Genomic DNA, 24,866 nt, shown 5'->3' with positions numbered 1-24,866 from the left:
TATCTAATCATAAATACGCCCTATTTTAAAAGATAATGGCTTATGCGAACAAAGGCAAGGCAGGCTTTAGATGGACGGGCATCTGAGAAACCTCATCAGACCTCTGCTTTCTCCAGCCCCCTGGGCTATAAAATGCAATTCAAAGGTGAAGTTTGTTTAAATTCACTGACTAGCCTGGAAGTAATGAAGTTGAAACCCTAGCCTTGAGCCATGCATTTGCAGAACGGCTCAAAGAAACAATGGCATTCTTTTAAATGACTCTGGGCTATGGTTTCTTTATTGAGTGAGGACCTGCTGGAGGCAGCCAAGGTGAGGAGGTCACCCAGTCTAGACACAGATCAAATCCCTGTTTCTGTCTCCCCCTCTTGCTTCTCCAGACAGGGGATGCAAATGGTCCATGTAGAAGAGAAGCCACAGGTGAACAGGAAATGGGAGTGGGGGGTAGGGGGTGTAGAGGTGGGGAGGGGGGTTCAATGTGCACATCTCTCCTAGGATGTTGAGCCTGGACCCCAGAGCAGGGCCCTGTCCTCTCCCGTGCGGAGAAGACAACATGATGGTGCTGCTTTTGATCAAACTCCTGACACAGCCACTTTAAGATCTGTCCGAGGAAAGCAGTCATTTAGCATCTTTGTCTCAGGAAACCAGTTCTTAGCATCCTGTTTATTTTTATACATTACCAAGTACCCTCTGGCAGCCCCTGGAATGCTCTGGGGAGACAAATTTCTCTGAGTCGGCAACACCTGCTGTCCTTCCGTCTCTATCTGCCCGGTCAGTCTCTGTCCCTCTCTGCTGGCTGCCTTTTAGAGCACTGCATTTCGGGTGTGTCTCTTTTATACCAGGGAGTTTGGTTTTGCTTTTGGACCATTTGAAAAAGTTTTTTTCAGTGGGTAAGAGATGTGCATTCGCGTGTCTGCTGTGTTTGGTCTCCACTCCGTCATTTATATTATGTGGCAGTTACTCTGTGTTCTGTTACACTTCATGTTTCCTCATTGGGTGTGTTGTTTTGTGAATAATTGATTTTGGTACCTGGGAAGGTCTGTGTTCTCACTCTAGTGGTTACTGATGGGAAACGTTGGGGTTTGGGAAGAATTCTTGAGACACCTTCAGTGCATAGAGGGTGGTTTTATGAAAGCCCGGGGCCTGACCCTGGGCAGAAAGCACTTGCTGGTGGGGGAGGAGTGGCTGATACATACTTTCCAGTAGGTAGGGGGGTTGGGAGAGCCTCTAAGGAATCTGGAAGGTTTCCAGGACCTCGAGGGGTCATTTACTACAGTCTACTAAAGCCTTAGTCAGGAGACCGACCCTTCAGATGCCTTTCAGTGGGTGATATGCTTGGGGGATCATCACCAACATGTGTCTGAAGGGGCAGGGGTGTAGAGAAAAAGGAAGTTTCGAGAGGGACTGTCATATGTTAAAGCCGACTCGCAGGGTCCTGGGGGTCAGGCTAAGATCGCTGTTTGCCCTCAGCAGAAGGCCCACCTGCCTGTCTCAAGTAGTGTCAGTGTGATGTGGGGAACAGAGGCGGAAGGTAATGGAGATACAATTAAATGTGTTCAACACCAACAGCACAATGGCAGATACTTGAGGTGGGGAGCATATAGTTCCTCCGGGAAGCTTTGGAAGCTCTGGAAGCTCCCAACTGTCTTCCCATTCCTGCCTTGCTAGAGAGAGAACCACCTCAGCCCGACAATAGCCTGAGGGTCTGTTTCAGCACATCTAAGTCCTCTTGGAAATCAATGTTGGTCTTTACTTCCCCCAACCCCAAAGTCTACAATCACTTGCACCTCACAATCCTGGGGCAGCAGCTCCTTCTGCCCTCGGGGTCCTGGCCCCAGGCTTTCATAAAACCACCTTTTTGCACCCAAGAGGTTTCATGAATTCTTACTTGGCCATCGGCTCCAGATCCCAACACCTCTCCAAACCACAGCAAGTGGGCTATAAGTTACAAGGAAGCTTAAGACTTTACAGTATATAAATGGCCTTGAAAAAGAAAATTAAAACAATGTAACAAAACAAAACTAACCTTTAAAATTATAACACTTGATGGGGTGGCTCGGTGAGTCGGGTGTCTGATTCTTGATTCCACCTTCAGTCCTGATTCCCGAGATCCAGCCCTGAGTCCAGCTCCTCATTGGACATGGAGTCTGCTTGAGATTCTCTGTTTCCCCCGGCCCCTCCCCTGTTCACACACCCTCTCCATCTCTCTCTTCCTCAAAAAATAAATAAATAAATAAAAATTAAAATTAAAAAATAAAATTCCAGAGATAAATGATGCTAATTTACATTACTTAAAGGACCCACGGTGTACCAAGAGAAATCGATCCAGAATGATCCGCTGGGACATGTCTTAGCAAACCCACTCTACCCCACTGTGCCCAGGGTCTGGCTGTTTGTGCCCTTCTCCATCTCCTAGAAGTTCATTTATGTATCTGTCAGCTGTCTGGAGGCAGAACTCCCCATCCCCTTCACAGGTCCTTCGAATCAAATTGACAAGAGACAGATTCACAAGAGAAAATCAAATTTAATAGTGTACGTGCGGGGAATCCACAGACCTAGAAACTCCAGACACCAGCAAAGTGAGGGGTGTGTGTCGTCCTGAACTCAGGAGCTGGGGGGCAGGGTCTGGGACTTCCAGGAAAGGAATACAATTCACAAGAAGGGGAAAACGAGTAAATGTTTGGTAGACAACTGTCTGCTGGGCCATATGGGCCCATTGTGACTAAGAACTTGATCAAACAGGTGCCAGGTTCCTCCTCCCTATGGGCCGCCCCTACCTCATGGCATAACATCCCAATCTATGGGGACAGCGCCCTTCCTGGAACAGGGCCCTTGTCTACATTCTTTTTGTGGCCCTTGAGCAGAAGATAAAGAGCTTTCCCCAAATCTCCTGGGTTTTGATTCCTTTATAACTCAAAATAATCTTCACGTCAAAATGCCCTATCGGTGGGTGACCTGGTCTTGGCCCCCAACACAGCGCTCACCCCAAGCTCCCGCTGGCTGTGACTACCCCCAGCCTGGATGGACCTGCTGAGAGCCCGTTCAGTGTTTTCTCATTGTTGGCTTCAGGGTCCACCAGAAAGGCTCAGGTGACAACAGATAAGCTTCAGGGAGTTTAAACCACCAGTGGCCCAGTGGTTTAGCGCAGCCTTCATCCCAGGGCGTGATCCTGGAGTCCTGGGATTGGGTCCCACGTCGGGCTCTCTGCATGGAGCCTGCTTCTCCCTCTGCCTGTGTCTCTGCCTCTCTCTCTCTCTGCATCTCTCATGAATAAATAAATAAAATCTTAAAAAAAAAAAAATCCCTTCAGTCCCAGTCAAGTGAGACACCTTTACCGTGTGGGTTCTGAGCGTGTTAAGATCCTTCAGAGATCTCTCCAGCAATTCCCACGTTCCTAGTTTATTGTAGGAGGAGAATTTGCCAGTGGTTTCCTCCTTGCGCTGCTGGCATCACATTGCCAGGCCCTCCCGTACAGAACACAAGGACCAGCGGCCAGGCCGCTTTGGTCTGTTGGTAGGTGCTGTGGGTTCTAATCCCCAGGACCCAAGAATAGGGCCTTATTTGGCAACAGGTCTTTGCAGATGTAATCATGTTAAAATGAGCAATATGACCGGTGTCCTTCTAAGCGAAAGAAGAGGGAGATGTGACATGCAGACGGGCGCATTCTGGGAGGACCCAGAGGAAGGGAGACACAGACGCAGAAAGGAAGCCTCCTGGGGCTGCTAGGAGCTGGAGGGACAAGGTTCTCCCTGCGAGAGGAGAGAGGTCTGGCTTCAATCAGATTATGGTGCTTTATCAGGGCAGCCCCGGGAACACACACAGCCTTACACACTCACCCTGCGGGGACGAGCATTAGGACTTGCTCTGAGAAGAAACTCAGCACCTTTTACAAAATCGTTGTGCTACTGGAATCAATCACACCTACCTCATCGCTGACATTGACCCTAAGACATGAAAGGAAACATCAGTGATCCCGAACAGTGTGACCTTTCATAGCCATCCAATTCCATAGGTTTTTTGGTTAAAGATGGGGTTATTTTGGACATGTGGTTGTTCTTGGGATCAGGTCAGTGAATGTTCTAAAGTGCTTACTAAGATGCCCAGCACATTCTCAAGTGTTTGATCAAAAAAAAGAACGTGGACAGCATCAACCTGGTAAGACACACAGATGGGTCCTACTTTAACTTTAACCCCTGCCACCAAATGCCTTTGATGAGGACAAAGACCAGGAGCAATAGTGTTAAGAGGGGGCTTCGTGGAGGGGGCAGTCCATTGCACAAGCCATCTGCTGTCCTCATCCTATGGGCGAAGCTGCAGCCCAGCAGGTGGAGGGCCTGGCTCAGGGTGGGGGGGCGGCTCTGACCCCCCAGGAGGAGCCAGGTCATCCAGTGGCTGCGCTGCCCTCATTACCAACTTCTCAGTGGCCCCACATGGTAGCTGGGGTCCCTCCTCACAGAAAGGACCCGAAACAGTCTGAGCAGATCTTTAGTAGCACCTGGCTGGGTGGGGATGCTGGGGGGTGCCGGGCCAGGACCCACAGATGTCCCCTGCTGCCCCTCAGAGCATCTTGGCTGCCAGCACCAGGCACTCAGGAGCCGTGCCCGTGCCAGGCCACTGAGGGGTTGCGGGTGAACGTGTTCTCTCACTTCTGGCCTCCAGGAACAAGACGTGTCCAGCGGAGGTAGGAGGTGGAGGTGCCCGCCCGGTGCCGGCCTGATCCGGCTTGAGGACGGGCCCCCACGCGACCCCCATGCGACCCCCACGGCAGGAAGGCTGCCCACTCGGAGGCACAGGCCAGAGCTGCCCTGAATCCCAGCTCCCAGGCTGCCTGCCGTGTCTAAGACGCCGGAGAGCTTAATAAAGGGAAAGAAAAGCAAATCTGCGTCCTTTATTCCAACCACAAAGCGTCTACCGAGGCGTGGGAGATCGCCTTTCTTCCAACGTACCCACATGCAACCCAGATTCACAGGAACCACGACGTCAGCTCGCGGGCGTGAAGGGAAATGGAAGACAACAGAACAGCCTCCGGCAAAGACAGTCGTAAACAGAACGTTCCACTTGGCAGCTGCTTTCTGACCAGCAGTGATTCCTCATCCCCAGGGCGCTGGGCATCAGGGCAGGGCCCCCGGCGGCGGGGGGTAGAAGGCGGGGCCATCCTCGCACACCTCCAGCCCGGTGCCCCCCGACACCCCCGTTCTGGGCCCGCGGGGCGCCGGCCCCCCAGGGCCCCCAGGCTCCCCGGGCTCCGTGCAGTTGCGCAGCCGCAGCTCCTTGGTGAAGCACAGCTCTATCTGCCCGATCGTCTGTACCTCCTCACCCTAAACATTGGGAATGAGAGACGTCTGAGAACTTGCACCCTGGAGGATCATCTATCATACGGTCACAAGTCTCAGAACCTGAAGAGACAAGAGGGTGACTGCAGACCCAGGCCTCCAGGTGCTGGCCACGAGCTGCTTTCTCCAACAGTGCCTGGGGCCAGGGACCCGGGTGACTGGCAGGGGGCCACAGGACTCGCCACCTCGGTCACCACCCAGATGTCCCTGGGCCCACCTGGCGGCCCTGTGTGAAGGGACACCGCCCGAAGCTTAGAAATGTGCACCTCTGTGCACACGGCATATGCAGCACGGCCTCGGGAGAAATGATTTCAAAGAATAGATGGGGCAAAAGTACCATACTACTGAAAGATTTTAAGTCTTTATCACAGCTGAAAAAGAAACCATAGATAAACCACCCATAAACCCATAAACTAGACAAACACCTACAACTACAATTGCTAAGCCTAACAGTATAAATAAACCCTGAGAAGATTTCTAACCCAGAAATGTTTCATAGACCCGCCTCCCTGCTCCTGCTCCACTGTCCTTCCAGAACAGGTGTGTTCCTGTTGGGGAAAAGTCTCAAAAAAACAAACCCTATCGAACACAGCATCAAAGGGCAATCTGTATGCATCTCTATATAATTTTTTTGAATTCCAGTATAATTACCATGCAACGTCATAGTAGTGTCAGGTGTATGATACAGTGATTCATCACTTCCAATCATCACCTGGTGCTCATCACAAGTGCCTTCCTTTATCCCCACCCCCTATTTCCCCCATCTCCCATCTACCTCCTCTCTGTAACCATCAGTTTGTTCTCTCGAGTTAAGAGTCTGTTTCCTGGTTTGTTCTATTTTCCCTTTGCTCATTTGCTTTGTTTCTTAAATTCCACATATGAGTGAGATCCCACAGTATTTGTCTTTCTCTGCCTTTCTTCCCTCAGCCTCATACTCTCTAGATGTGCCCATGTCATTGCAAATGGCAAGATTTCATTCTTTTTCGTGGCTGAGTAATATTTCATTCTGTATTTATACCACACTTTCTTTATCCATTCATCTGTCGATGGACACTTGGGCTGCTTCCATAATTTGGCTATGGTAAATAATGCTGGAATAAACATTGGAGTGCATGTCTCCTCTGAATCAGTGTTTAACCACCTGTGATTTTCAAGCACACACACCCATGCACAGACGCACGTCTCTGCCCCGGGGAACTCTATAGTGAGCACACAGATGTCGAAAAGCTGAATATGTCTTCTTGATAAAGACAGAAAGAGCAACAAAACAAAGCATTGCACATCTGACCTGTTGTGGCGGAAGACACTGGATTTTAGGTATGACTCCATATATGCTGGCAAGGGCATCTTTAATATCTGAAACCTGAAATTAAATAAGATGCATTAGAAACACTTGGAAGGAGGTGGGCTAAGGGCTCTGCCCCGTGCATATGTGACACTCCAGCTTACACACTCACGAACACGCACAGCTGACAATGGGGCACAGTCCTCCGGGCACTTGGGGCTCACAGACAAGGCTCAGAGGCAGCCCAAGGAGAGGCTGTCACCTGCTTGGGCTCTACCCTCAGACCACAGTGGCTCCCACACATGCTCCATACGGTGTCTGTTCCCCCACTCTGCTCTTCCATTCAAACCCAGAGCCTGGGCGCTGGGCGCAAAAGCAGAGCATCTCCTTCCAGTAAGTCAGAGCAAATTTCAGAGGCCAGGACTTCCGTCTGAGCTCACATCTTGCTGCATCTGAACCTAACAGAGTGCTTGCAGCACAGACAGGAAGCCCAAAACACTTGTCCTTGGTGCTTTACTCTAACGGAAATCAGTTCTCAAATAAGCACATCCTGGGTAAAGATGGAAACACAGGCCCCTTATGTCCTTGAACATGGACCCCAAGGACGGAGGGGGCCCTGCAAACCCCCCTGTCATGAGGGAGCTGAGAGAGCTTGTCTCCCCAGGACCACCGTCCCCTCTCAGTCTCAGTTTCACTGCAGAAAGGAAACCAGATTAACCAGAAACCAGCTGCACAGTGGAGTCTGGACACACAGAGTGCAACAAAAATGCCGACTGACTTCACAGTCAAGAGACCTGTGTGATGGTTCGGTGTGCGGCCAGGACACTGGAAGCAAGGGGCTGCTAAAATCAGGAACTTTAACTCCTTGTTTAATGCCTGGAGATTAAATCAGAGGAACTAGAGAACATAGGGTTCTCTAAGGCAGGAGTCAGAAGGCTCGCTCTGTAAAGGGCCAGAGGAAGTACTCCAGGCCCCAAGGGTCTCTCACCTGTGGGACACCTGGCTGGGGACGGTGACCACAGGGGACGGTAAAAGAATCGGCCTTGCCCTGAGCCAGGAAGACTACGTTTATGAAAACAGGCTGCCCTGGGCAGATTACCGGAGAGTAAGATCGGGTCTGTCTGGATTTCTATAGTTTGATCATGAAAATAAAAACACACCTTATGCTCTTCCTCAAGCAAAATACTATAAAACTGACTATGATTTCCAAACTGCCCTCCTGCCGGCTCCCCTGCTCTGGACGAGACTGGAACACATTTCTCACCAAGGGACCATGAATCTGGGCTTCCAAATCATCAGTTTATACAGCTGTCAGTTCACACTCAACAGGCACAAAACAGAGAACAAAATTTAAATAAAAGCTATTTGGAAACATAACAGCCAAATAGGAATGGGGCTTGTTTGAGTCACTTCAAAACCTGTGTGTAGCCCACAGGCTGAAGGGACAGTACCACGGCTGGGTGTCCCCGGGTAGCAGATACACGTTAGGTTGAGAGGCTGAAAGCAATACTTACCTGGTAGTAGTTGATAGACGGCTTTATTCCCAATTTTTGGAGCATGCTAAAATTTAAAAATGAAAAAAAATTAGCTGTATAGCAAGGTACATTTTCCTTCCTTGTTCTTTTATTTTTTTTAAAAAAGATTTTATTTATTCATGACACAGAGAGAGAGACAGGCAGAGGGAGAAGCAGGCTCTATGCAGAGAGCCCAACGTGGGATTCGATCCCGGGTCTCCAGGATCACACCCTGGGCTGAAGGTGGCCTTAACTGCTGGGCCACCGGGGCTGCCCCTTTCTTATTCTTTTAAAATGTTGTATTTCATTTAAAAAAATTAAGACACACTTAAAAGAAAGCACTTGTTTTCTATTACTTTGGGCAATAATTCTGTGAGCAAGAACAACAGATAAATGGTGCTCGGGCTTCCCCGACTAACCCTGACCAGAATGCACACCCTACTACTGATCTGGTTCTCTTTCCAGCACCCAGACCCTCAACAGTGGCCAGATGGCTAGTAGCCGCTGAGTTGGCACACACATTACCACCTATTCAGCACGCCTGCTTCAAAAGAGTTAGTAACTGACTTTGGATGCAGGCTTATCCTAGAAAACCATGCTTGGTCAAATCTTTAAATATATTCAACACCCACAGACTTGAATCATTTCCTAAAGCACATGGTTTTGACCAGCTATCCCGTCAAAACACCATATGACTAACTTACTTGTTAAATTATGGAGCACAATATAAACAATTCCCAGATTAACAGCCCCAAAACAACATTCCAGCCCCCATCACGCCTCTCTGGATTATCCGGGCTCTGACTCCTGGGAGCAGACACAGAGTCCTGGGCTGCCTCTCCGGATATGGACATTGTCATATGAGTGTGCTCGTCCGACCGTGACTTCTGTCTGGCAACAGTATAAACTGTTAACAAGACAGTGTTTGTAAAGACTGCACCACCACCAAGTGTCTGGATCTACGCTGCAGTGCTCCTGGCACAGGCAGTGGATGGTGGGCAAGGGTCGTCAAAGCCCTAGAAATAAATGTGCCCGCTACCTGCCCTTACAACGTCTGCGTGGGGTAAATACCAGATTTCAAAGGCTCTGGCTCTGGAAATGCAAAACTTTGCAAATTTTTACATAATTATTTCAAGTTGCAATAATAATATTTTGGATTAAATAACATAACATCAATTTCATTGGTTCCGTTTTGCTCTTTTTATTTTATTTATTTATTTTTAAAATTTTATTTATTCATGAGAGACAGAGAGAGAGGCAGAGACACAGGCAGAGGTAGAAGCAGGCTCCATGCAGGGAGCCCAACATGGGACTCAATCCCAGGACTCTGGGATCAGGCCCCGAGTCAAAGGCAGATGCTCAACCACTGAGCCACCCAGGCTCTTTTTTGCTCTTTGTAATGAGGCTACTAGGAAATTTTAAGTTACATATGTGACTTGCATTCTATTCCTACTGGGCAGCCCGAGTCAGGTTACCAAGGAAGTCAGGCAGAGAGAGAGATATATTTGGGGAAGCCTGGCATTCAACCCAAATTAGCCTATATTTTCTACAGCATCAAGATTAGTTTGGCATTAATCCTTGGCCCGTTCGTTATTTGTGGGTTACCCAAGATTTGGTTCAAGATTTTTGCAATTTTTTCAGGTTTGCTACTTTCATGTGATAAAGTAAATAAAATGCTGCTAGTTTATGATAACATGACAAGCGGCCCCCTGAGAAAAAGATAATCTGCGGTAATGGTTTATAATATAGATAAAAATACAAGGGGTTTTATGTTTTAACTTCTTAATTTTGTGAGTACTGAGATTTTAGATTTTCCTTGGAGGAACTGGGAAAAAACATAATTTCTTTATAACGGTCCCATATAGTCTAAAAGACACTATCTCTCTAGCAGTGCATTACGTGCAACAGGCCCCGAGTGCATATTTCCACAGGATGAATAAGAGATGGCAATGGCCTTCCTGATGCTCCCAGGACTGGGAATCCTGCACATGCCAGTACACATATAAAGCTACAGAGATTCAAAAAGTTTAAACAGGAAGAACTTAATAAACAGTTGCTGAGGGGTACCTGGGTGGCTCAGCGGTTGAGCGTCTGCCTTTGGCTCAGGGTGTGATCCCAGGGACCTCGGATCGAGTCCCACATCGGGCTCCCCGCATGGAGCCTGCTTCTACCTCTGCCTGTGTCTCTGCCTCTCTCTGTGTCTCTCATGAATAAATAAATAAAATCTTTAAAAAATAAGAATAAAAAAATAAACAGTCATTGGACGAAGGGATGAATTACCTAGATGTTTTATATAAAGCCTTTCAGCAGTCCCCATTTATTCTCATTTGTCCGCCTGATTCAGCAGGACTGGGCCTGGGGAGCAAGCAGGGCCTGGTGCTGCACAGGTGTCAGGGAGACCCAAGGCCACCTGCTGTCTGCAGGGCCCCTAGTCCAAGTGCATCCTGCCCTGCCTGCCTGCATCGCGCCTCTCCTATGCTCAGAGGCCGTACCACATCATGAACTCTCCCAGTTAACTCTCTACCAGGATGTCTGAACTGCAGTATCACCCAGACTTCTGGGTGAGGAAATGTTCCCAAAGGTCTTACTCTGGCTGCGAGAAAAGCCTGGAGCAGAGCACATGGCACGTGGGAGCTGGGGTGTGCAGCTGTGGGGGTGGCCTCCCAAGCAGCGGTCCTCAGGTCTGCACATCTGAGAGCGGGGTGGCTTCTGAATCTCCTGTAACCCAGTCATCATCTTATGGCCTAACAATGAGGTCCAAAGATGAGGTCCAAAACTGTGCACGTTGCACAACTGGTCAGTGCCAGCCGCAGGATCAGAGGCACACTGAAAACCACGAGCTTGGAGGCCTCCTTTGCGGGGTGTACGTCCTGTAATCTTGCTTATCCTCCTGTCCCGGCACCGGACACCCTCCACCCAGATCTCAGGGATCCTGTCTGCCACAGGAGCAGAGTGCACGTGCACAGAACCCACGGGGCGCACATGTCTTCTAGGCAGATGTGATTCACAGAACTAACCACAGTGGAACAGCAAAGGCACTTGATAGGATGCTGGCCTGTTCTGTCTAAAGCAAACGGTATCATTTCCTGTCCTGGTCTTTATTTTTTTTCTATTTTTTTTTCTGTCCTGGTCTTTAAAACGAGGTCACAAGTTTACTACACGACCACTTGGATGTGGAAAAGCAAGAATTCCTCACACAGCTGGTCACCAGAAATCCTCAGTGGATGGCCAGCCTGGCCCCCAGTCCTGGGTGATGGGCCAGGCCCTGGAGAACACATCGGCCCCCAGCATGACCATCCAGAGTTGCTATTTACAAGTTCGGTGGCTTGTGAGCCTTAACAGGTTCCCCTTTTGTCCAGAGCTGAGGCGAGGGACAGGCAGTGGCAGGATTCCACGGGCCTGGGTGATTTCTGGCTCTGGGGACCCTTGCCCAATACCCCCTCCTACTTGTCCCAGAAGCACTGGAGCAGAGATGCAAACACGCAGGGACGTGCAGTTTTTACAAAACCTCTTGTTAACTCAAGGTACTTTCATTAGAAATCATGGTCGAGAGGCACAGGCCCTGGTCAGTCCTGTGTCCTCAGGCCAACACACCGTCCAATGATGTCAGAGACCAGAGAGGAGACCCATGTCTCTGAGGCTGCTCCAGCTGGCCACAGCCCAGACTGATTTGAAAGTTTGGCTAGATGTTGGGCTTCCTCAGGACTGTTCTGCTGGCCAGGTCCCCAAGGTCCACAGACAGACGTGAGGCAGTATGGCCAGAGAGCAGGGGTGCGGTAGGCAGAGCTGCCGTGAGGACCAGGCCCCAGAGGGTCCCTTACCTGTTAAGGTTAAGGTCCCGGTACAGGTCCAGGCTTCCACCAAAGTATTTCTTCTGGGAGTTGAGGGCATCTAGCTGGGCAGCACAGGTGCCGTGCTTCTCCCACTCGTGCTTCCTGTGAGAGAATTTTAATAAACAATCTCTAGTTAGAAGTCATGAAACAAATTCACAATGGAAAGTTCACACCTAGGAAGGGGTATTCACAGGCATGTTGTTTCTTTTACCAAGAAAGAGGGTAAGATCTCTTATGTGCAACAGGCACAATTTGTGCATCCCCTGCGCAGGAACAAGGCCCTGGTGGACTCAGTACGATCCCCAGAGAGCACTCTGCCTCCCTGTAGGCTTTCTGCTGCCAATCAGGGACGACTCACTTTTTTTTTTTTTAAAGATTTTATTTATTTATTCATGAGAGACACACACAGAGAGAGAGAGAGAAAGGGGGGGGGGCAGAAACACAGGCAGAGGGAGAAGCAGGCTCCATGCAGGGAGCCCAACGTGGGACTCGATCCCGGGTCTCCAGGATCACGCCTTGGGCTGAAGGTGGCACTAAACCACTGAGGCACCTGGGCTGCCTGAGACAACTCACTTCTGCATGTCACCACAAGTCACAGCTGAGCAAATCCTGAGCACTGCCACCCAGGCACCCACCCATCACATGGCACTGGGTGCTTTGCAGGAGGCTACCGCTTCACACTCCAGGAGCTTCACAGGGACGTCCAAGGGTCCTTCCTAAGCAGCCAGCAGAGAAGAGGCAGCAGCACTACCTCTGGAGAAACGCCTCAGAACCACTCCCCATCTCAGCCTCTACCCAGCACGACTGTGTCCTCACCCACCCCTGGACAAAACTCCAACAGAACACACAAACCTAATGCTGCCAACGCACAGCACTACGTATTCAAGGAAACTATGACTGTTGATAACAATTCCCCATGGCTTTTTTTTTTTTTAAGATTTTATTTATTTATTCATGAGAGACACAGAGAAAGAGGCAGAGACACAGGCAGAGGGAGAGGCAGGCTCCATGCAGGGAGCCCAACGTGGGACTCGATCCCAGGTCTCCACGATCATGCCCTGGGCTAAAGGCGGTGCTAAACCGCTGAGCCACCCAGGCTGCCCTTCCCCACAGCTTATTGCAGATGGACTATGAAATGTTTTCACATTCTTTTGAAAGGCAAAGAGATTGCTGGCTTAGAAGTGGGGAAACTGAGGCAGGGGGCCCAGCTAGGCACCCTGCTGAGGCCACTCAGCCAGGACGTCCCAGAGTCTGCACCCGAATGGCACTGTGGACTCCACGGCTGGTGCCAACAACCCACTGCCGCTCCCCTGCGCCACCATCCCAACCACCCCCAACGGAGGGCATGCTGCCTGCAGAATCACTGACGATCGTCGAGGCGGATGTTAGCCATCATTAGTGCGGGAAACTGGAAGGGACATCAGGTATCCTCCATTTTATCCATGATCGATTTTCCTAAAGTTCAGCTAAATTACATTTGTGCTGGCACTCCTGAGGGATCAGGTGCTGTCTGACAAAAATATGATCTAAACAGGCACAGATCTACTGGTCCAGTTCACCACGGTGCCAGCGCCCAGTGACAAGCTGCTCCAGCCTAAGGATAAGAGTGTGTGAACACCTACTTTCTTCATCTACAACTGTTTTCAGAGCTAATGATTTCACTGAGTGGAAAAAGGAGTTTCTTTGCCACTAAAGGAGGCTGGAACTGTGTTCCAGACGCCTTAGTTTCCATGCAGCTGGAGTCACCAGAGTCTGTCGTCTATGGTGCCGGAGGAGGGTGCACTTTGTGCAAAGCATCTTCGCACCAGCCCAAATGGTCCTAGTGCATAAGAAATATTCAATAAATGTCAATTATTATTATGTTTGGGTCAAGCTTAACTTAAAGATCAGGATCTATTTATTAAAGTGCCATCAGCGTACTTCCAACATTTAATCCCACATCATCTGGAATTGGACATTTTTCATTTAACACGAAATGATCAGTTCTCAAGCTGAAGTGACCATCGAGTGGCCCTCTCAGTGGCCGGCAGGGCCTACGAGCAGATCTGGGGGCCCCCCTCTGGGATGAGAGAGGTTAAGGGCTCCTATGGCACATGAAGGCCCAGGGACACGTTTCACAGTGAGGCTGCTCACCAAACCGGGCCTCACCCAACTCTCCTCCTTTTTCGTACAAGCATCAGCAAACAAATAAAGATCTTACTTTGCAGAGGGCTGTGTACATGGTATTTTTCAATACAGTTAATTTTGTGAATGGATTTAATCTTAGAGAATGACCTCAAGCATGATGCAGTATCAAGACTGTATACTCTGGGTACTTGATTCCTATTTGGGATGAAAGAGGGCGGTTTTCTGACAGGAGCCCTCTTCTGTATCCAGCCCCCAACGACAAAGCCGAGGTGGACAGCCTTGGGGTGCCTCCCTCCGTGACCTTCCAGAAATGCACACAGCAAAGGAAATCTGGGCACCAGTGAAGCATGACCCAAACGCCACACACAGGGCAGGGGTGGGCAGTGACGGCAACTGCCCCTGTACTCGGGGGCTCGAGGATCAGAAATGCTATGGAGGGTGGGATGTTCACCCCTACGTTCAGCACAAAAGCTTTCAAATGTGCCATTTACTATCCAACCTGAAAAGTATCATTTTGCCTTTATGAGAGCACAAACACACATGTGCACCCCACCCGCAAAATTTGGATTAAATGTGCTAGGACCAGTTCAGACAGCCTTCTCTATGGACGTTTGTTGATTTATTTGTAAGTCACCCGGCAAAAACAATCTGATTGATTGTACCACGGAACATTGTAACAAGTGGGAAAACTGTATTTTGCACACTTCGCACAGATTCATCATTTTTATGCACACTGTGAAGTGCCGTAGAGGGCTTCCCACTGCTTCCCCCATTCCAACTCAGTCAGGCCATCAGGTATCGTTAGAGCACTCTCTGGGGTGCAGCTGTGCAACATGTGCCAGGGACCAGGCCCTTCGTCTCCCTAAGTCAGAGTGGTTCTCCTGTCAAAGAGATGATCTCACCAACAGACCCAGGGCACGTGAACCCCAGAGCCACGTCCCTGCCTCAGGCCTGGACTGACGTGTTGACTTGACCACCGGCACCAGTGCTGTTCCATTGTCGCAGAAAACTTCCGTCTAAACTCAGTTCTCTTCCTGAATATTCTACGCGAAGATATTTTCAAATTGGATTAATCATTTTGAACAAGATCTGAATAACTGCAATGTGAATCATAAACTGCCGCGTTGGCGTGAGGCTGGGATAATTCTTTTCGGTTCATATAATGTAAACAAAAGGAGTTTTTACCTTCTTCATAAGCAATGATGTAAAAAGCTACCTTGAATCAAATACAGCATTTCTCTCCTTGGCTCAGTTCCCGCTACACCTAAGGATGTTGCTGAACAGGCTGCCGACTAAGCTGCAGGTGGGACCTCACCCTGTCCTCCCTAAGTCAGAGCACAAGACCGTGGTGTTCTGAAGCGCCTCTTCGTTTTTCTTGATGTATGTTGGGGCAAGAGCACAAAGTCTTTAGAAAACCTTCTCTCCTGCCAGCGTTGGAGCCCCTTAGATACGCATGCATTTGGCTTAGTGAAAACTCAGGAGAGGAGAGTCTAAAACAAAGTGATGAATGAAATAGTGGATTAAGAGCAAGTCTAGGGATGCCTGGGTGGCTCAGCGATTGGGCATCCGCCTTCGGCTTAGGGCGTGATCCCGGGGTCCTAGGATCAAGTCCCACATCATGCTCCTCACAGGAAGCCTGCTTCTCCCCTCTGCCTGTGTCTCTGCCTCTTTCTGTATCTCTCATGAATAAATAAATAAAATCTTAAAAAAAAAAAAAAGAGCAAGTCTATAAATTCCACTTGTTCACATTTTATTTTTTTTAAGTAGGCTGCATGCTCAGCCGAATTCACAACCCTAAGATCAACACCTGAGCTGAGATCAAGAGTCAGATGCTAACTTACTGGGGCACCCAAGCACCCCTGGCCCACATTTTTTTTTATCTATTGGAGAAAGGCCCTGAAAATGGCATCCCAAATAAAAAATGGTTCACACTTCCACACCTCAGAAGGGAGGCCCCGTGGTCCGTCCTCATCCCCCAGTCCTGCTGGGTACCCCTTGAAGCTGTCATGCTGCTGCACTCACCAGAAATGGCTGTGATTGAGTGGATGGATCACATCAGGCCAGTACATCTTCATTTCAGGCATAAGGTCCTGTGCATTAAAAAAAAAAAAAAATCTGTGTAGGATCTAACAACTCAAAACCTAGAAGGCAAATTTGATAAACCAATACATCAAAAGAATTGATCTCTGTTCATTAATGACACTCAGGTGAGTAAAAATGGTTCTGTCCTTACTCTGCATGAAGTATTTCTTTTTTTATTTCTTTGTTTTATTTATTCATTTGAGAGAGAGTGTGAGTGAGAGGGAGAGCACAAGCAGGAGGAGAGAGGTAGAGGGAGAAGCAGACTCCCCGCTGAGCAGGGAGCACGATGTGGGACTCCATCCCAGGACCCTGAGATCATGACCTGAGCTGAAGGCAGACGCTCAACTAGCTGAGCCACCCAGGCACCCCTGCATGAAGTGTTTCTTAAAACATAGGAAAAAGTGAAATCTGACTCAGCATGAAATGCATTTGAAAATCTGAGCGCTGGTAGCGGCTTGGGTGCACAGATGTGGTCCATCTAGACCAGGAAGTTAGCTCTAAAGACAAATGAGCCATCAAGCCATGAAAAGACATGGAGGGAGCCTTCCAGGCACATGACTGAGTGGAAGAGGCCAATCTGGAAAGGCCGTATGAGTCCCAGTGTGTGCTGCTCTGGAAAAGACAGACGTGTGGAGATGGGAAGGGTCAGTGGTGTCGGGGGCTGGGGGAGGGAGGGGGATAGGAGAAGGGATTTTAGGGCAGTGAGACTCCTCTGGGTAATATAATGGGGGATGCACATTGTGATGTATTTACGTACAAGTAAACAAGCTCTGTTCTGCACAGAGTGGAGTGCAGCCCCCTCCCCACCTTGACCTATAGGCCGCTCATCGCACAGGGCCCTTTCAGCCTTCCTCTCATGAACCCTGCCAGGGCTCCTTCACAAATCCCACCTTCTCCTGGCTTCCCTCCTCTGCTCCCCTCCTCTGGCTGCTGCTTCTCACACCCCCATCTCTGCTTCAGGCTTGTGGCTGCTTCCACCCCATCCATGTTCACCCCATGTGCTTATACCACCTTTGTACTGATCACACCTGAAGTTCTTCTCTAACGTAGGCTACTTAGTGACAGACACATGTTAACCCACCCAGACATGTCCAAAGCTGTCAACCACAGGTGCTCCAAAGCCCAGTCCCCTGCCAATGCCCCCAAGTCAGGAAGGCCACCCCCAGCAAAGCCCAAATCCAGAGCCCCACCTGAAGCTTCTCTCCCAGCTAGGGACCGAGCCGTCTTCCCTCTCCTTCTGGGACCCCCTCTTGCTCTCCGTTCCCACAGCCTCTGCCCCTCAGTTCCTCACCCCCAGCCCGGCCCCCAGCAGCTCTCCCTAGCACGGTAGCCGGGACAGCCGCTGAAAGGACACGTGGGGCTCCTTCCCTTCCTGGCATGAATGCTGGGGGCACTCAGTACACCATTCCACCATCAGACAATCTGTAATTCCACTTTCGGGTCACAAGACACATCAGAAACATCCCCATGGTACTAGGCGAGCTGAAGGGAGTCCCAAAAAGGGGAAGCATGTCTGAGGAACGAGACGGGTGCACTAATATCCTTACACACAGTTCTCAGACTCTCAGGCCTCTAGGCTCATGCCAGCAAAGGTCCTTACATGAAGGAAAGAGGAGAAAAGAACACCGTGTGGACTAGAATGTGTGAAGGGTTTGGAACTTACCGCCTTGTCCTTTGAGGGGCCGTGTATTCATGGGAAAGACCCTATTTCTGGCAAATCCTGATGCTACCTCATGTTTTCGGGGAGGCCCTAGTCATCTGACCCTGCCCTGTAAATCCAGGTACTAGTTACCTGACAGATGACCAACTACACGCAAGGGGTTGTTCACACCCCTGAGGAAAGGTAAGGACCCACATGTGGGTGTAGATGCACAACAAGTGCCTCAGAAGAGGACATCTGCTAACAGTGCCCATAAAAGCCACTCCCTGGGCTCTTCTGCAATGCAAGCCTCTGTGCTGGAAAGGCCCCTCCCTTCCTTCCTGCTCACAGGCCCTACCTGGAAACCCATCGGCCCACAGCCAGAAAGGACAGGCAGGTTCCATGCACCTGTCCTCCAAGCCAGAGCTCTAGATATGCTAGGCACATGCCAAGCTGGCCTAGAGCCACAGGGGACTAAGGCAGGCCTGCAGGGGACAGCCAGAGTTGGCTTCACTCTCGTCTGCCTTCACCTCACACAGTTCACCTGCAGTGGTTTGGGCCCCAGGTAGAGGAGAAAGGTTGGCTTGGATTTAACATGTGGATTGTTTTAGAGATCCAGAAATCCAAAAAAAGCACCAGGGTTTCAATTCTGGTGAATGCGACTGTGAGTCCCATTTTAAGACATGACATGGAGGATACACTTAGGAAGACTGAACTGAGTGCAGTATCTGCAGGAGCGACATCATGAACATTTCCTACCTTAATCTCTTCTAAATGAAAGTGCCATGATCCATTACATTCTTCTGCTTTATCAGGCCTTAAATTAAAATGAAAAACAACAGAAGTTAGTCTTGGTTGAGATGAGCTCCAAATGACAGGAGGAAACACTTCCATTAAGATCTGTGGGGAGCAAAGGCAGAGACATTCTACTGCCACGTGAGCCATTTAACAAAGACCCCCCCGGTTGGAGGGTCACAGCCCAGCTTCTTCCAAAGAAACCATCCAGGAGTAAGGCCAACCCATGACTTTCTCACCAAAGAAGCAAGTTACACAGGCTGGTAGGGGGAGCTCAGGAGTCAGGCCCTCTCCCGAGGGCACCAGCAGGGTGACCTCTCTTCACTACATGAGGATAAGGATTAGTGACACAGCATGAAGACTTGCTCACCCAGTGCCTGCCACTCACTGACCCCAGCTTAGCCAGTACGATTTCTTAAAGTCCCAAGCACGGATACCCTCCCTACTTCTATATGTTGATTCTAGACATGTCAGGTGCAGCTGACTGAGTTCACGAGGCCACCAAACCTCCTTCCAGACCCCCGACGTGTCTCCAGAGTTAACAGGCTGGCCCGGCCACCCAGAAATCAGTGCTACTCCCCACCGGGATGAAAGCGGCACTGTGCACTGTCCCTCCAGCTACAAGTGAAGCATCAGGAGCATCTGTACAGCCCAGGAGAGCCAAGCTCCCAGATGCTATAGCATTAGGGTCACTGAGGTGATGAAGGAGGGGCTGGAGCTGGTCCCCAGGCCCGCAGGACCCACTCCTGAGCAATAAGACATGCCAGCAAAGCCTAGAATGGCCTTCCTCCCACAGAAGCAGCAGGACAAGAGGCATTGCTTTGACGGGCAGACTCGCGTGCACAGTTAAACACAACAAATACATGCACGAAAAAGGAAGGAGTAAATAAACTACATAAACTGCAGGCAGACCCCAAAAGGTGAATCTGGGTACCTGTGATGCACATACAATGCAGACACATATGAGATGCACGCACAAGGCACGCTCGCTTACTGATGTGTACACATCTCCTTATTGGCCTGACAAGAAGGATAAAATGAGAGTAGTACACTTAGCCTGTCCAGCCTGCACCCAGGGTCCCCACACATGCCTGTAATCCAGACTGTCACTGTTCTCCCAACACAGAAGTAAACAGCTACAGAATCAGGGTCATTGTCCAAGTGGCGAAGATATTCTAAAAAAGGATTCGGCCTACTGAATAAACATCTAACAAAAGTCAATAGTGTGACTCTTAGGACCAGCCCCAAGCTACTTGCAGGTGAGCTATTTTTTTTTTTCCTGTTTGTTTGTTTATTAAGATTTTATTTATTTATTCATGAGAGACACACACAGAGAGAGAGAGAGAGGCAGAGACACAGACAGAGGGAGAAGCAGGCTCCATGCAGGGAGCCTGATGTGGAACTAGAACCCCGGGTCCCCAGGATCAGGCCCTGGGCTCAAGGTGGTGCTAAACCGCTGAGCCACCTGGGCTGCCCTTTTTTCCTGTTTAAATGTGACCCATGCCCAGACTTGCCATAATCCGTGTATCGTCCAGTAATCTGGAGGGTCCCTGCAGTCGTTCTCAACCTCCTGCAAAGAAAACACACAACAGAGAACATCACCATTTCATTGTTCATTTATTGCGGCTTCCAGTGCGCGTCCTTGAGGAGCTACACGGGGGCGGGCGTCCCTTCTGGAAGGAGTGGCCCAATCCTCAAACAATGACGTAAGATAATTAATTAATTACACTGAGTTTTGCTTTTTAAAAACGTGTTCTCAAATTAAGCCAATCTGATGGAAACACTCCTATTTGCCCATTAATCTTCTGACGGTATGACCAAAAATAAGTGTTTGAGGATGATAGTACAGAGGAATGAGTTGGTCCAGATGTGTTAGTGATATAATAAGTGTGAACATTGCAGAATATAAAATGTGAATGTTCTGGAGCAGAAATGCGAAGGCGAGGAGAGGACAAGAAAGATAAACTAACAGGGATAAAAGCTCAGTCGTATACCCTTCAGGGACCTCCAAATTATGTAGCTCAATTGGGAGTTTTCCCAAAAGAACCAACTATCAAGAAGTGGATCATCCACTGGACCAGGTGAGACAGAACTCATGCCCGAAGCCCCCGTAGGGAATAAGCACGTGAAAAGTATCTGTGGTTGTCTGGTGAGGAACAGGTGAGGCACCATGTAGGGATCACCTTTCTGCCCCCAGTTGCTCTGGAGATGAGGGAGGCTCTGAGTTAGGAGACTGCCAGGCTGACAGGGCAGGAGAGCAGGACCAGAATAGGGGGCTACGCCTAACCTGTCCTGACACCCCGGTTTCATCCCTCAGGAAATCACAATCCAGGCAGGTGGCCCATTTCCCACAGGTGCCCGGCTGGTGAAGAGCACAGTGAGGACCCAGGGCCAGAGCGTGGGTCTTCAGGCAGCCCTATGATGAGCCCGTAAGTGGGGGACGGGGGTCCAGGGGCAGCTTTCGTTCATCATCAGCAGGCACCTGTCGGCCCAGCATGAGCCCGAGGGCCTGGGCGGAGAACCGAGGGTCATGGAGACAGACATGGTGGTCACTGCACCTGTAATGCCTAAGTCACTCACACAGGGAAGGAAGCTGGAGACAGCCCCACTGCCCAGGACAACACTCAGACCAGAGTGACAGGTGACAGGACCCCCTGTCATGCCCACCTTGGATTGAAATTAATTCCCTAACAATGACATTTCACTAGCAGATTTTTTAAAATCTGATTTCTAAAGCATCAAGGGAGGAATGCACTTCCAAGCATATTTATAGTCACTACATAGGAATATACCCACATTTTGTCACAGAAATGCCTCACCTACCAAATGACCTTGTTCCCTGCCCTGAAGGCAAATCTTCCAGTGTCACCCAGACAGGAGCTCTCCACACACAGTCCTGCCCACAGAACCTAGGGCTCCCTCAATGCTGGCCAACAGGGTAGAGAGCTAGGTCTCTAGCAAAACTCTTAAGCTGGTGGTGGACAGCTCTGTCCCCCTCCTTCCAACACTCCTCTACCCAGAGCATGGCTACAGCTCTAAGGCAGAAAGGGGCAAGAAGGTGAGAAGTTTAGGAAACTCAAACCAGGGCCACCTGGGTAGCTCAGTGGTTGAGCGCCTGCCTTTGGCCCAGGGCGCGATCCTGGAGACCCGGGATTGAATCCCACATCAGGCTTCCGGTGCATGGAGCCTGCTTCTCCCTCTGCCTGTGTCTCTGCCTCTCTCTGTGTCTCTCATAAATAAATAAATAAAATCTTTAAAAAAAAAAAAGGAAACTCAAACCAGAGACCGCAGCCTCCAGCCTGGAGTGTAAGCATTACACTGCTGCAAATGACACATCAGCCCACAAGGAAACCTGCGCACAGAGACCCACTCCCCACAGGGTTCCCCAGATGAAAGGGGCTGGTCACATCAGGAAAACTCACCTTGCACACTGTTACAGGCCAGTGGTGAACCATAATTAGTTTTTTCCACTCATGGTTGTCACTGTTAAAAGACAAGGAACCTATATTTCAAGAGCTGTTTCAAAGTTAAAGAAAAATTAATTCATGCATCCATTTATACCATCATGCATTCAACAAACATGGGGGGATTGTTATGGGCCAGGCACTGCCGCGGGACATGGGCACTGCCTCGAGTGAGGGACCCAATCCCTAGGCACTACTAGGCCAGGGGTGCTGCCCTGAGTGAAGGACCCAGGCCCCAGGCACTATCGTGGGCCAGGGACACTGCCCTGAGCAAGGGACTCAGTTCCCAGGCACTACTGTGGGCTGGGGGCACTGCCCTGAGCAAGGAACGCAGTCCCCAGGCATATCTGGGGTGGGGGCGCTGCCCAGAGCAAGGGACCCAACCCCTACCCTCTTGAAGCACATATGCCAGTGAGGGAAACGGTTACCACAGTAGCTAAGAAAACACACATGGTGCCCCACAGTGACACATGATAAAGAACATAAGTAAGCAAGAGGACAGGCATGTCAGCAATGGGTCAGGAGCTGAAATTTTGGGCCAGAACGCCCAGGAAGGCCTCACTGACAGGAGGGAGAGGGGGAAGGAACCCCGAAGTGCCTGTCTCCAAGGGCTGGTCTCGAGTGTAGAAACAAAAGCATCATCATCCCTTAACCACACATGTGAAATCCATAAGGCTCTACAACTTGAATTTTTTTGTGGTTCACTTGGCAACAAAGCCAGACCTGAACAGGCACGAGCTGCTCAGTGCACTACACCTCCCCTCCTCCATGTGCGGATGCAGTTGCTAGATCCCATGGTGCTCACTCCAACACGGTCCAGAGCAACAGAGCAGGGCCTGCACACCGAAAGACCCCACGCTCCAAACCACCCCCCCACCCCGGCCCAAGCCTTCCAGATGAGGGGTGCGGAATGGTGTCTGCAAGGCCCAGCCAGCAACCAGGTGGAAGCAGGGAGACAGCTGGTGAAGAGACCCTACAGCAGCCACACAAGGACATCACTCAGACACTGAATCCAGGATAAATTAGATTTTAGAAAGAATGATTCAAAAGTAAAACAGGACTAAGTCCTCACACACCAGCTTCTATCAAGAGGGGAGTTCTGCTGAGTAAGCATAGAAGCACACTTCAGACGTCACAAAACCTTATAAATGGCCCTTGGTATCAAAGAAAAGACAAGCTGTAGCATGAGCATTGGAGCTGAGACAAATGTTAAAAGTTGCTTTTTTCTGGCTTTTTTTTGCACAACCCTTGTTTAAGTGGAAACTGAGACTATATGATGAAGCTATGGCCAGGGAGGGGGACCACCAGTATCCTGCTTATGATGAATCGATGGAGATTCAGAACGTCTACACCACAACGTCCACACACAATCCAGGCAAGAGTGGTGGGAGTGCACAGGAAGCGGCCCCCACCCACCCGCCAGGACGCACGCAGGGTGGAAGCGAAGATTCTGTAAGGAGAAAGGCCACTGGGCAGAGGAAGAGAGGAGAGTCACCAAGCTGTCAACCCAGCCAGTGCTTGGACAAACACCCGCTAACCCCTCACATCCTGGAGGGTATGAATCAGCTGAGTTTTCTCCAAACCATGCCTCGGTCACCACGGCTGTCCAGCTCCATCAGTGCACGAATTAGGAGCGGATGGGGGGTGGGGACCACATACTACAGGGTAAGGTCTTTATCTGACATTTACTGACTGCTACGCTCTTGACCTGATGGCGAGCACTCATCCATTCGTTAACGTAGCTCTTTTTCAGAAAATAAACTTCCCGGGAATGCTGCAATATAATGTCGCCTTTTCAGACAGATGATAACACAGCAATGACACTTAATTAAAAAGTAAAACTCACCTTTTCCCACACCTACTATGTAAGTATGAAGGCCTGTATTAAATATGAAATCATTGCCCAAAATAAATAGAAGAAAACATTAATATCTGGGCCTCAAAATGTGGGTTCCTTTACAGAAGTGCGCAGAGTATCCCCGGCAGCAGGCAACAGGGCCTGTTTACTCCCCCCTCCCCTCCCCACCACCCGCCCCTCCCATCAGCTGCAACGCGGAATGGAGGAGGAAGGGGAAGGCAGAGGGATGAAGAGCCGGCGCTGAGAAACTTTTAAAAAGAGGAAGCAGCACCCTATCCCCGACGGTGTCCTGCAACCTCCCGCAAATGTGCGCGTCTGCCACGTGCAGTCGGAGGGTCAGGGCACCCGCCCCGCCCCGCCCAGGGGGCCCGGGCTCACCTCCTCCGGGACCCGCGCGCCCCGCCCAGGCAGCACAGCGCCAGGCAGAGGGAGCTCAGGAGCAGGCGGTGCGGGGCTGCGGGCCTCATGGCGCCCCGCCCCACGGCCACTCGGGGCACACTCGGGGCACACTCGGGGCACACTCCGGGCAGGGGGCTCAGCTCCTAAAGGACGCGAGGCACAGTGTCCGGCGCCAGGCCCTGCGCGTCCCTGAAAACAGAGTCCCTGAAGCTCGGCTCTGCCCCGCCTGCGTCCGAGGGCCGCCCCACGCCAGCCCGCGGTCCCGAGGGGGCCCGGCTCCTCCCGCCCGCCGCCCCGGGTGGCCCCGGCCCCGCCCCCAGCCCGCGGGCCTCAGTGGGCCCCGCCCCTCCCCCAGGCCGCCGCCCCGAGCCTCCACTCGGGACCCCTGGCCAGGGCCGCCGCCTAACCCGGGCCCCCAGGTGCTCACGCGTCCCCGCACCGCGACGCCCGCCGCGACCTCACGGTCTGCACCGCCCAGCAGCGCCGACCGCCGCGTTTCCGCCCCGGCCTCTGGCCCCGACCGCCCCCGGCACCCGGGAC

The 24,866-nt window shown here is 50.6% G+C and overlaps 1 protein-coding gene across 3 annotated transcripts; it reads right to left on the bottom strand.

Moving 5' to 3' along the window:
* Positions 1–4,870: 4,870 nt before the first annotated feature.
* RNASET2 (ribonuclease T2) lies at positions 4,871–24,866 on the bottom strand. Of its 3 annotated transcripts, none has more exons than XM_072766299.1 (10): positions 24,754–24,866; positions 24,306–24,515; positions 22,028–22,088; positions 20,120–20,175; positions 18,570–18,627; positions 16,112–16,179; positions 11,951–12,064; positions 8,130–8,175; positions 6,619–6,693; positions 4,871–5,315 (listed from the first exon to the last, which is right to left on the bottom strand). In XM_072766299.1, exons 2-10 carry the CDS (start codon positions 24,392–24,394, stop codon positions 5,109–5,111), a joined length of 774 nt encoding a protein of 257 aa, XP_072622400.1. In that variant the 5' UTR covers positions 24,395–24,515; positions 24,754–24,866; the 3' UTR covers positions 4,871–5,108. The 3 variants fall into 3 exon arrangements, with proteins under 3 accessions (XP_072622400.1, XP_072622408.1, XP_072622419.1); XM_072766307.1 differs by having other exon boundaries at positions 24,766–24,861; XM_072766318.1 differs by having other exon boundaries at positions 24,784–24,838.

The sequence above is a fragment of the Vulpes vulpes genome, chromosome 1, assembly GCF_048418805.1.
Source record: "Vulpes vulpes isolate BD-2025 chromosome 1, VulVul3, whole genome shotgun sequence".
Taxonomy (NCBI): Eukaryota; Metazoa; Chordata; class Mammalia; order Carnivora; family Canidae; genus Vulpes; species Vulpes vulpes.
This window is presented reverse-complemented; position numbering and strand designations above follow the sequence as displayed.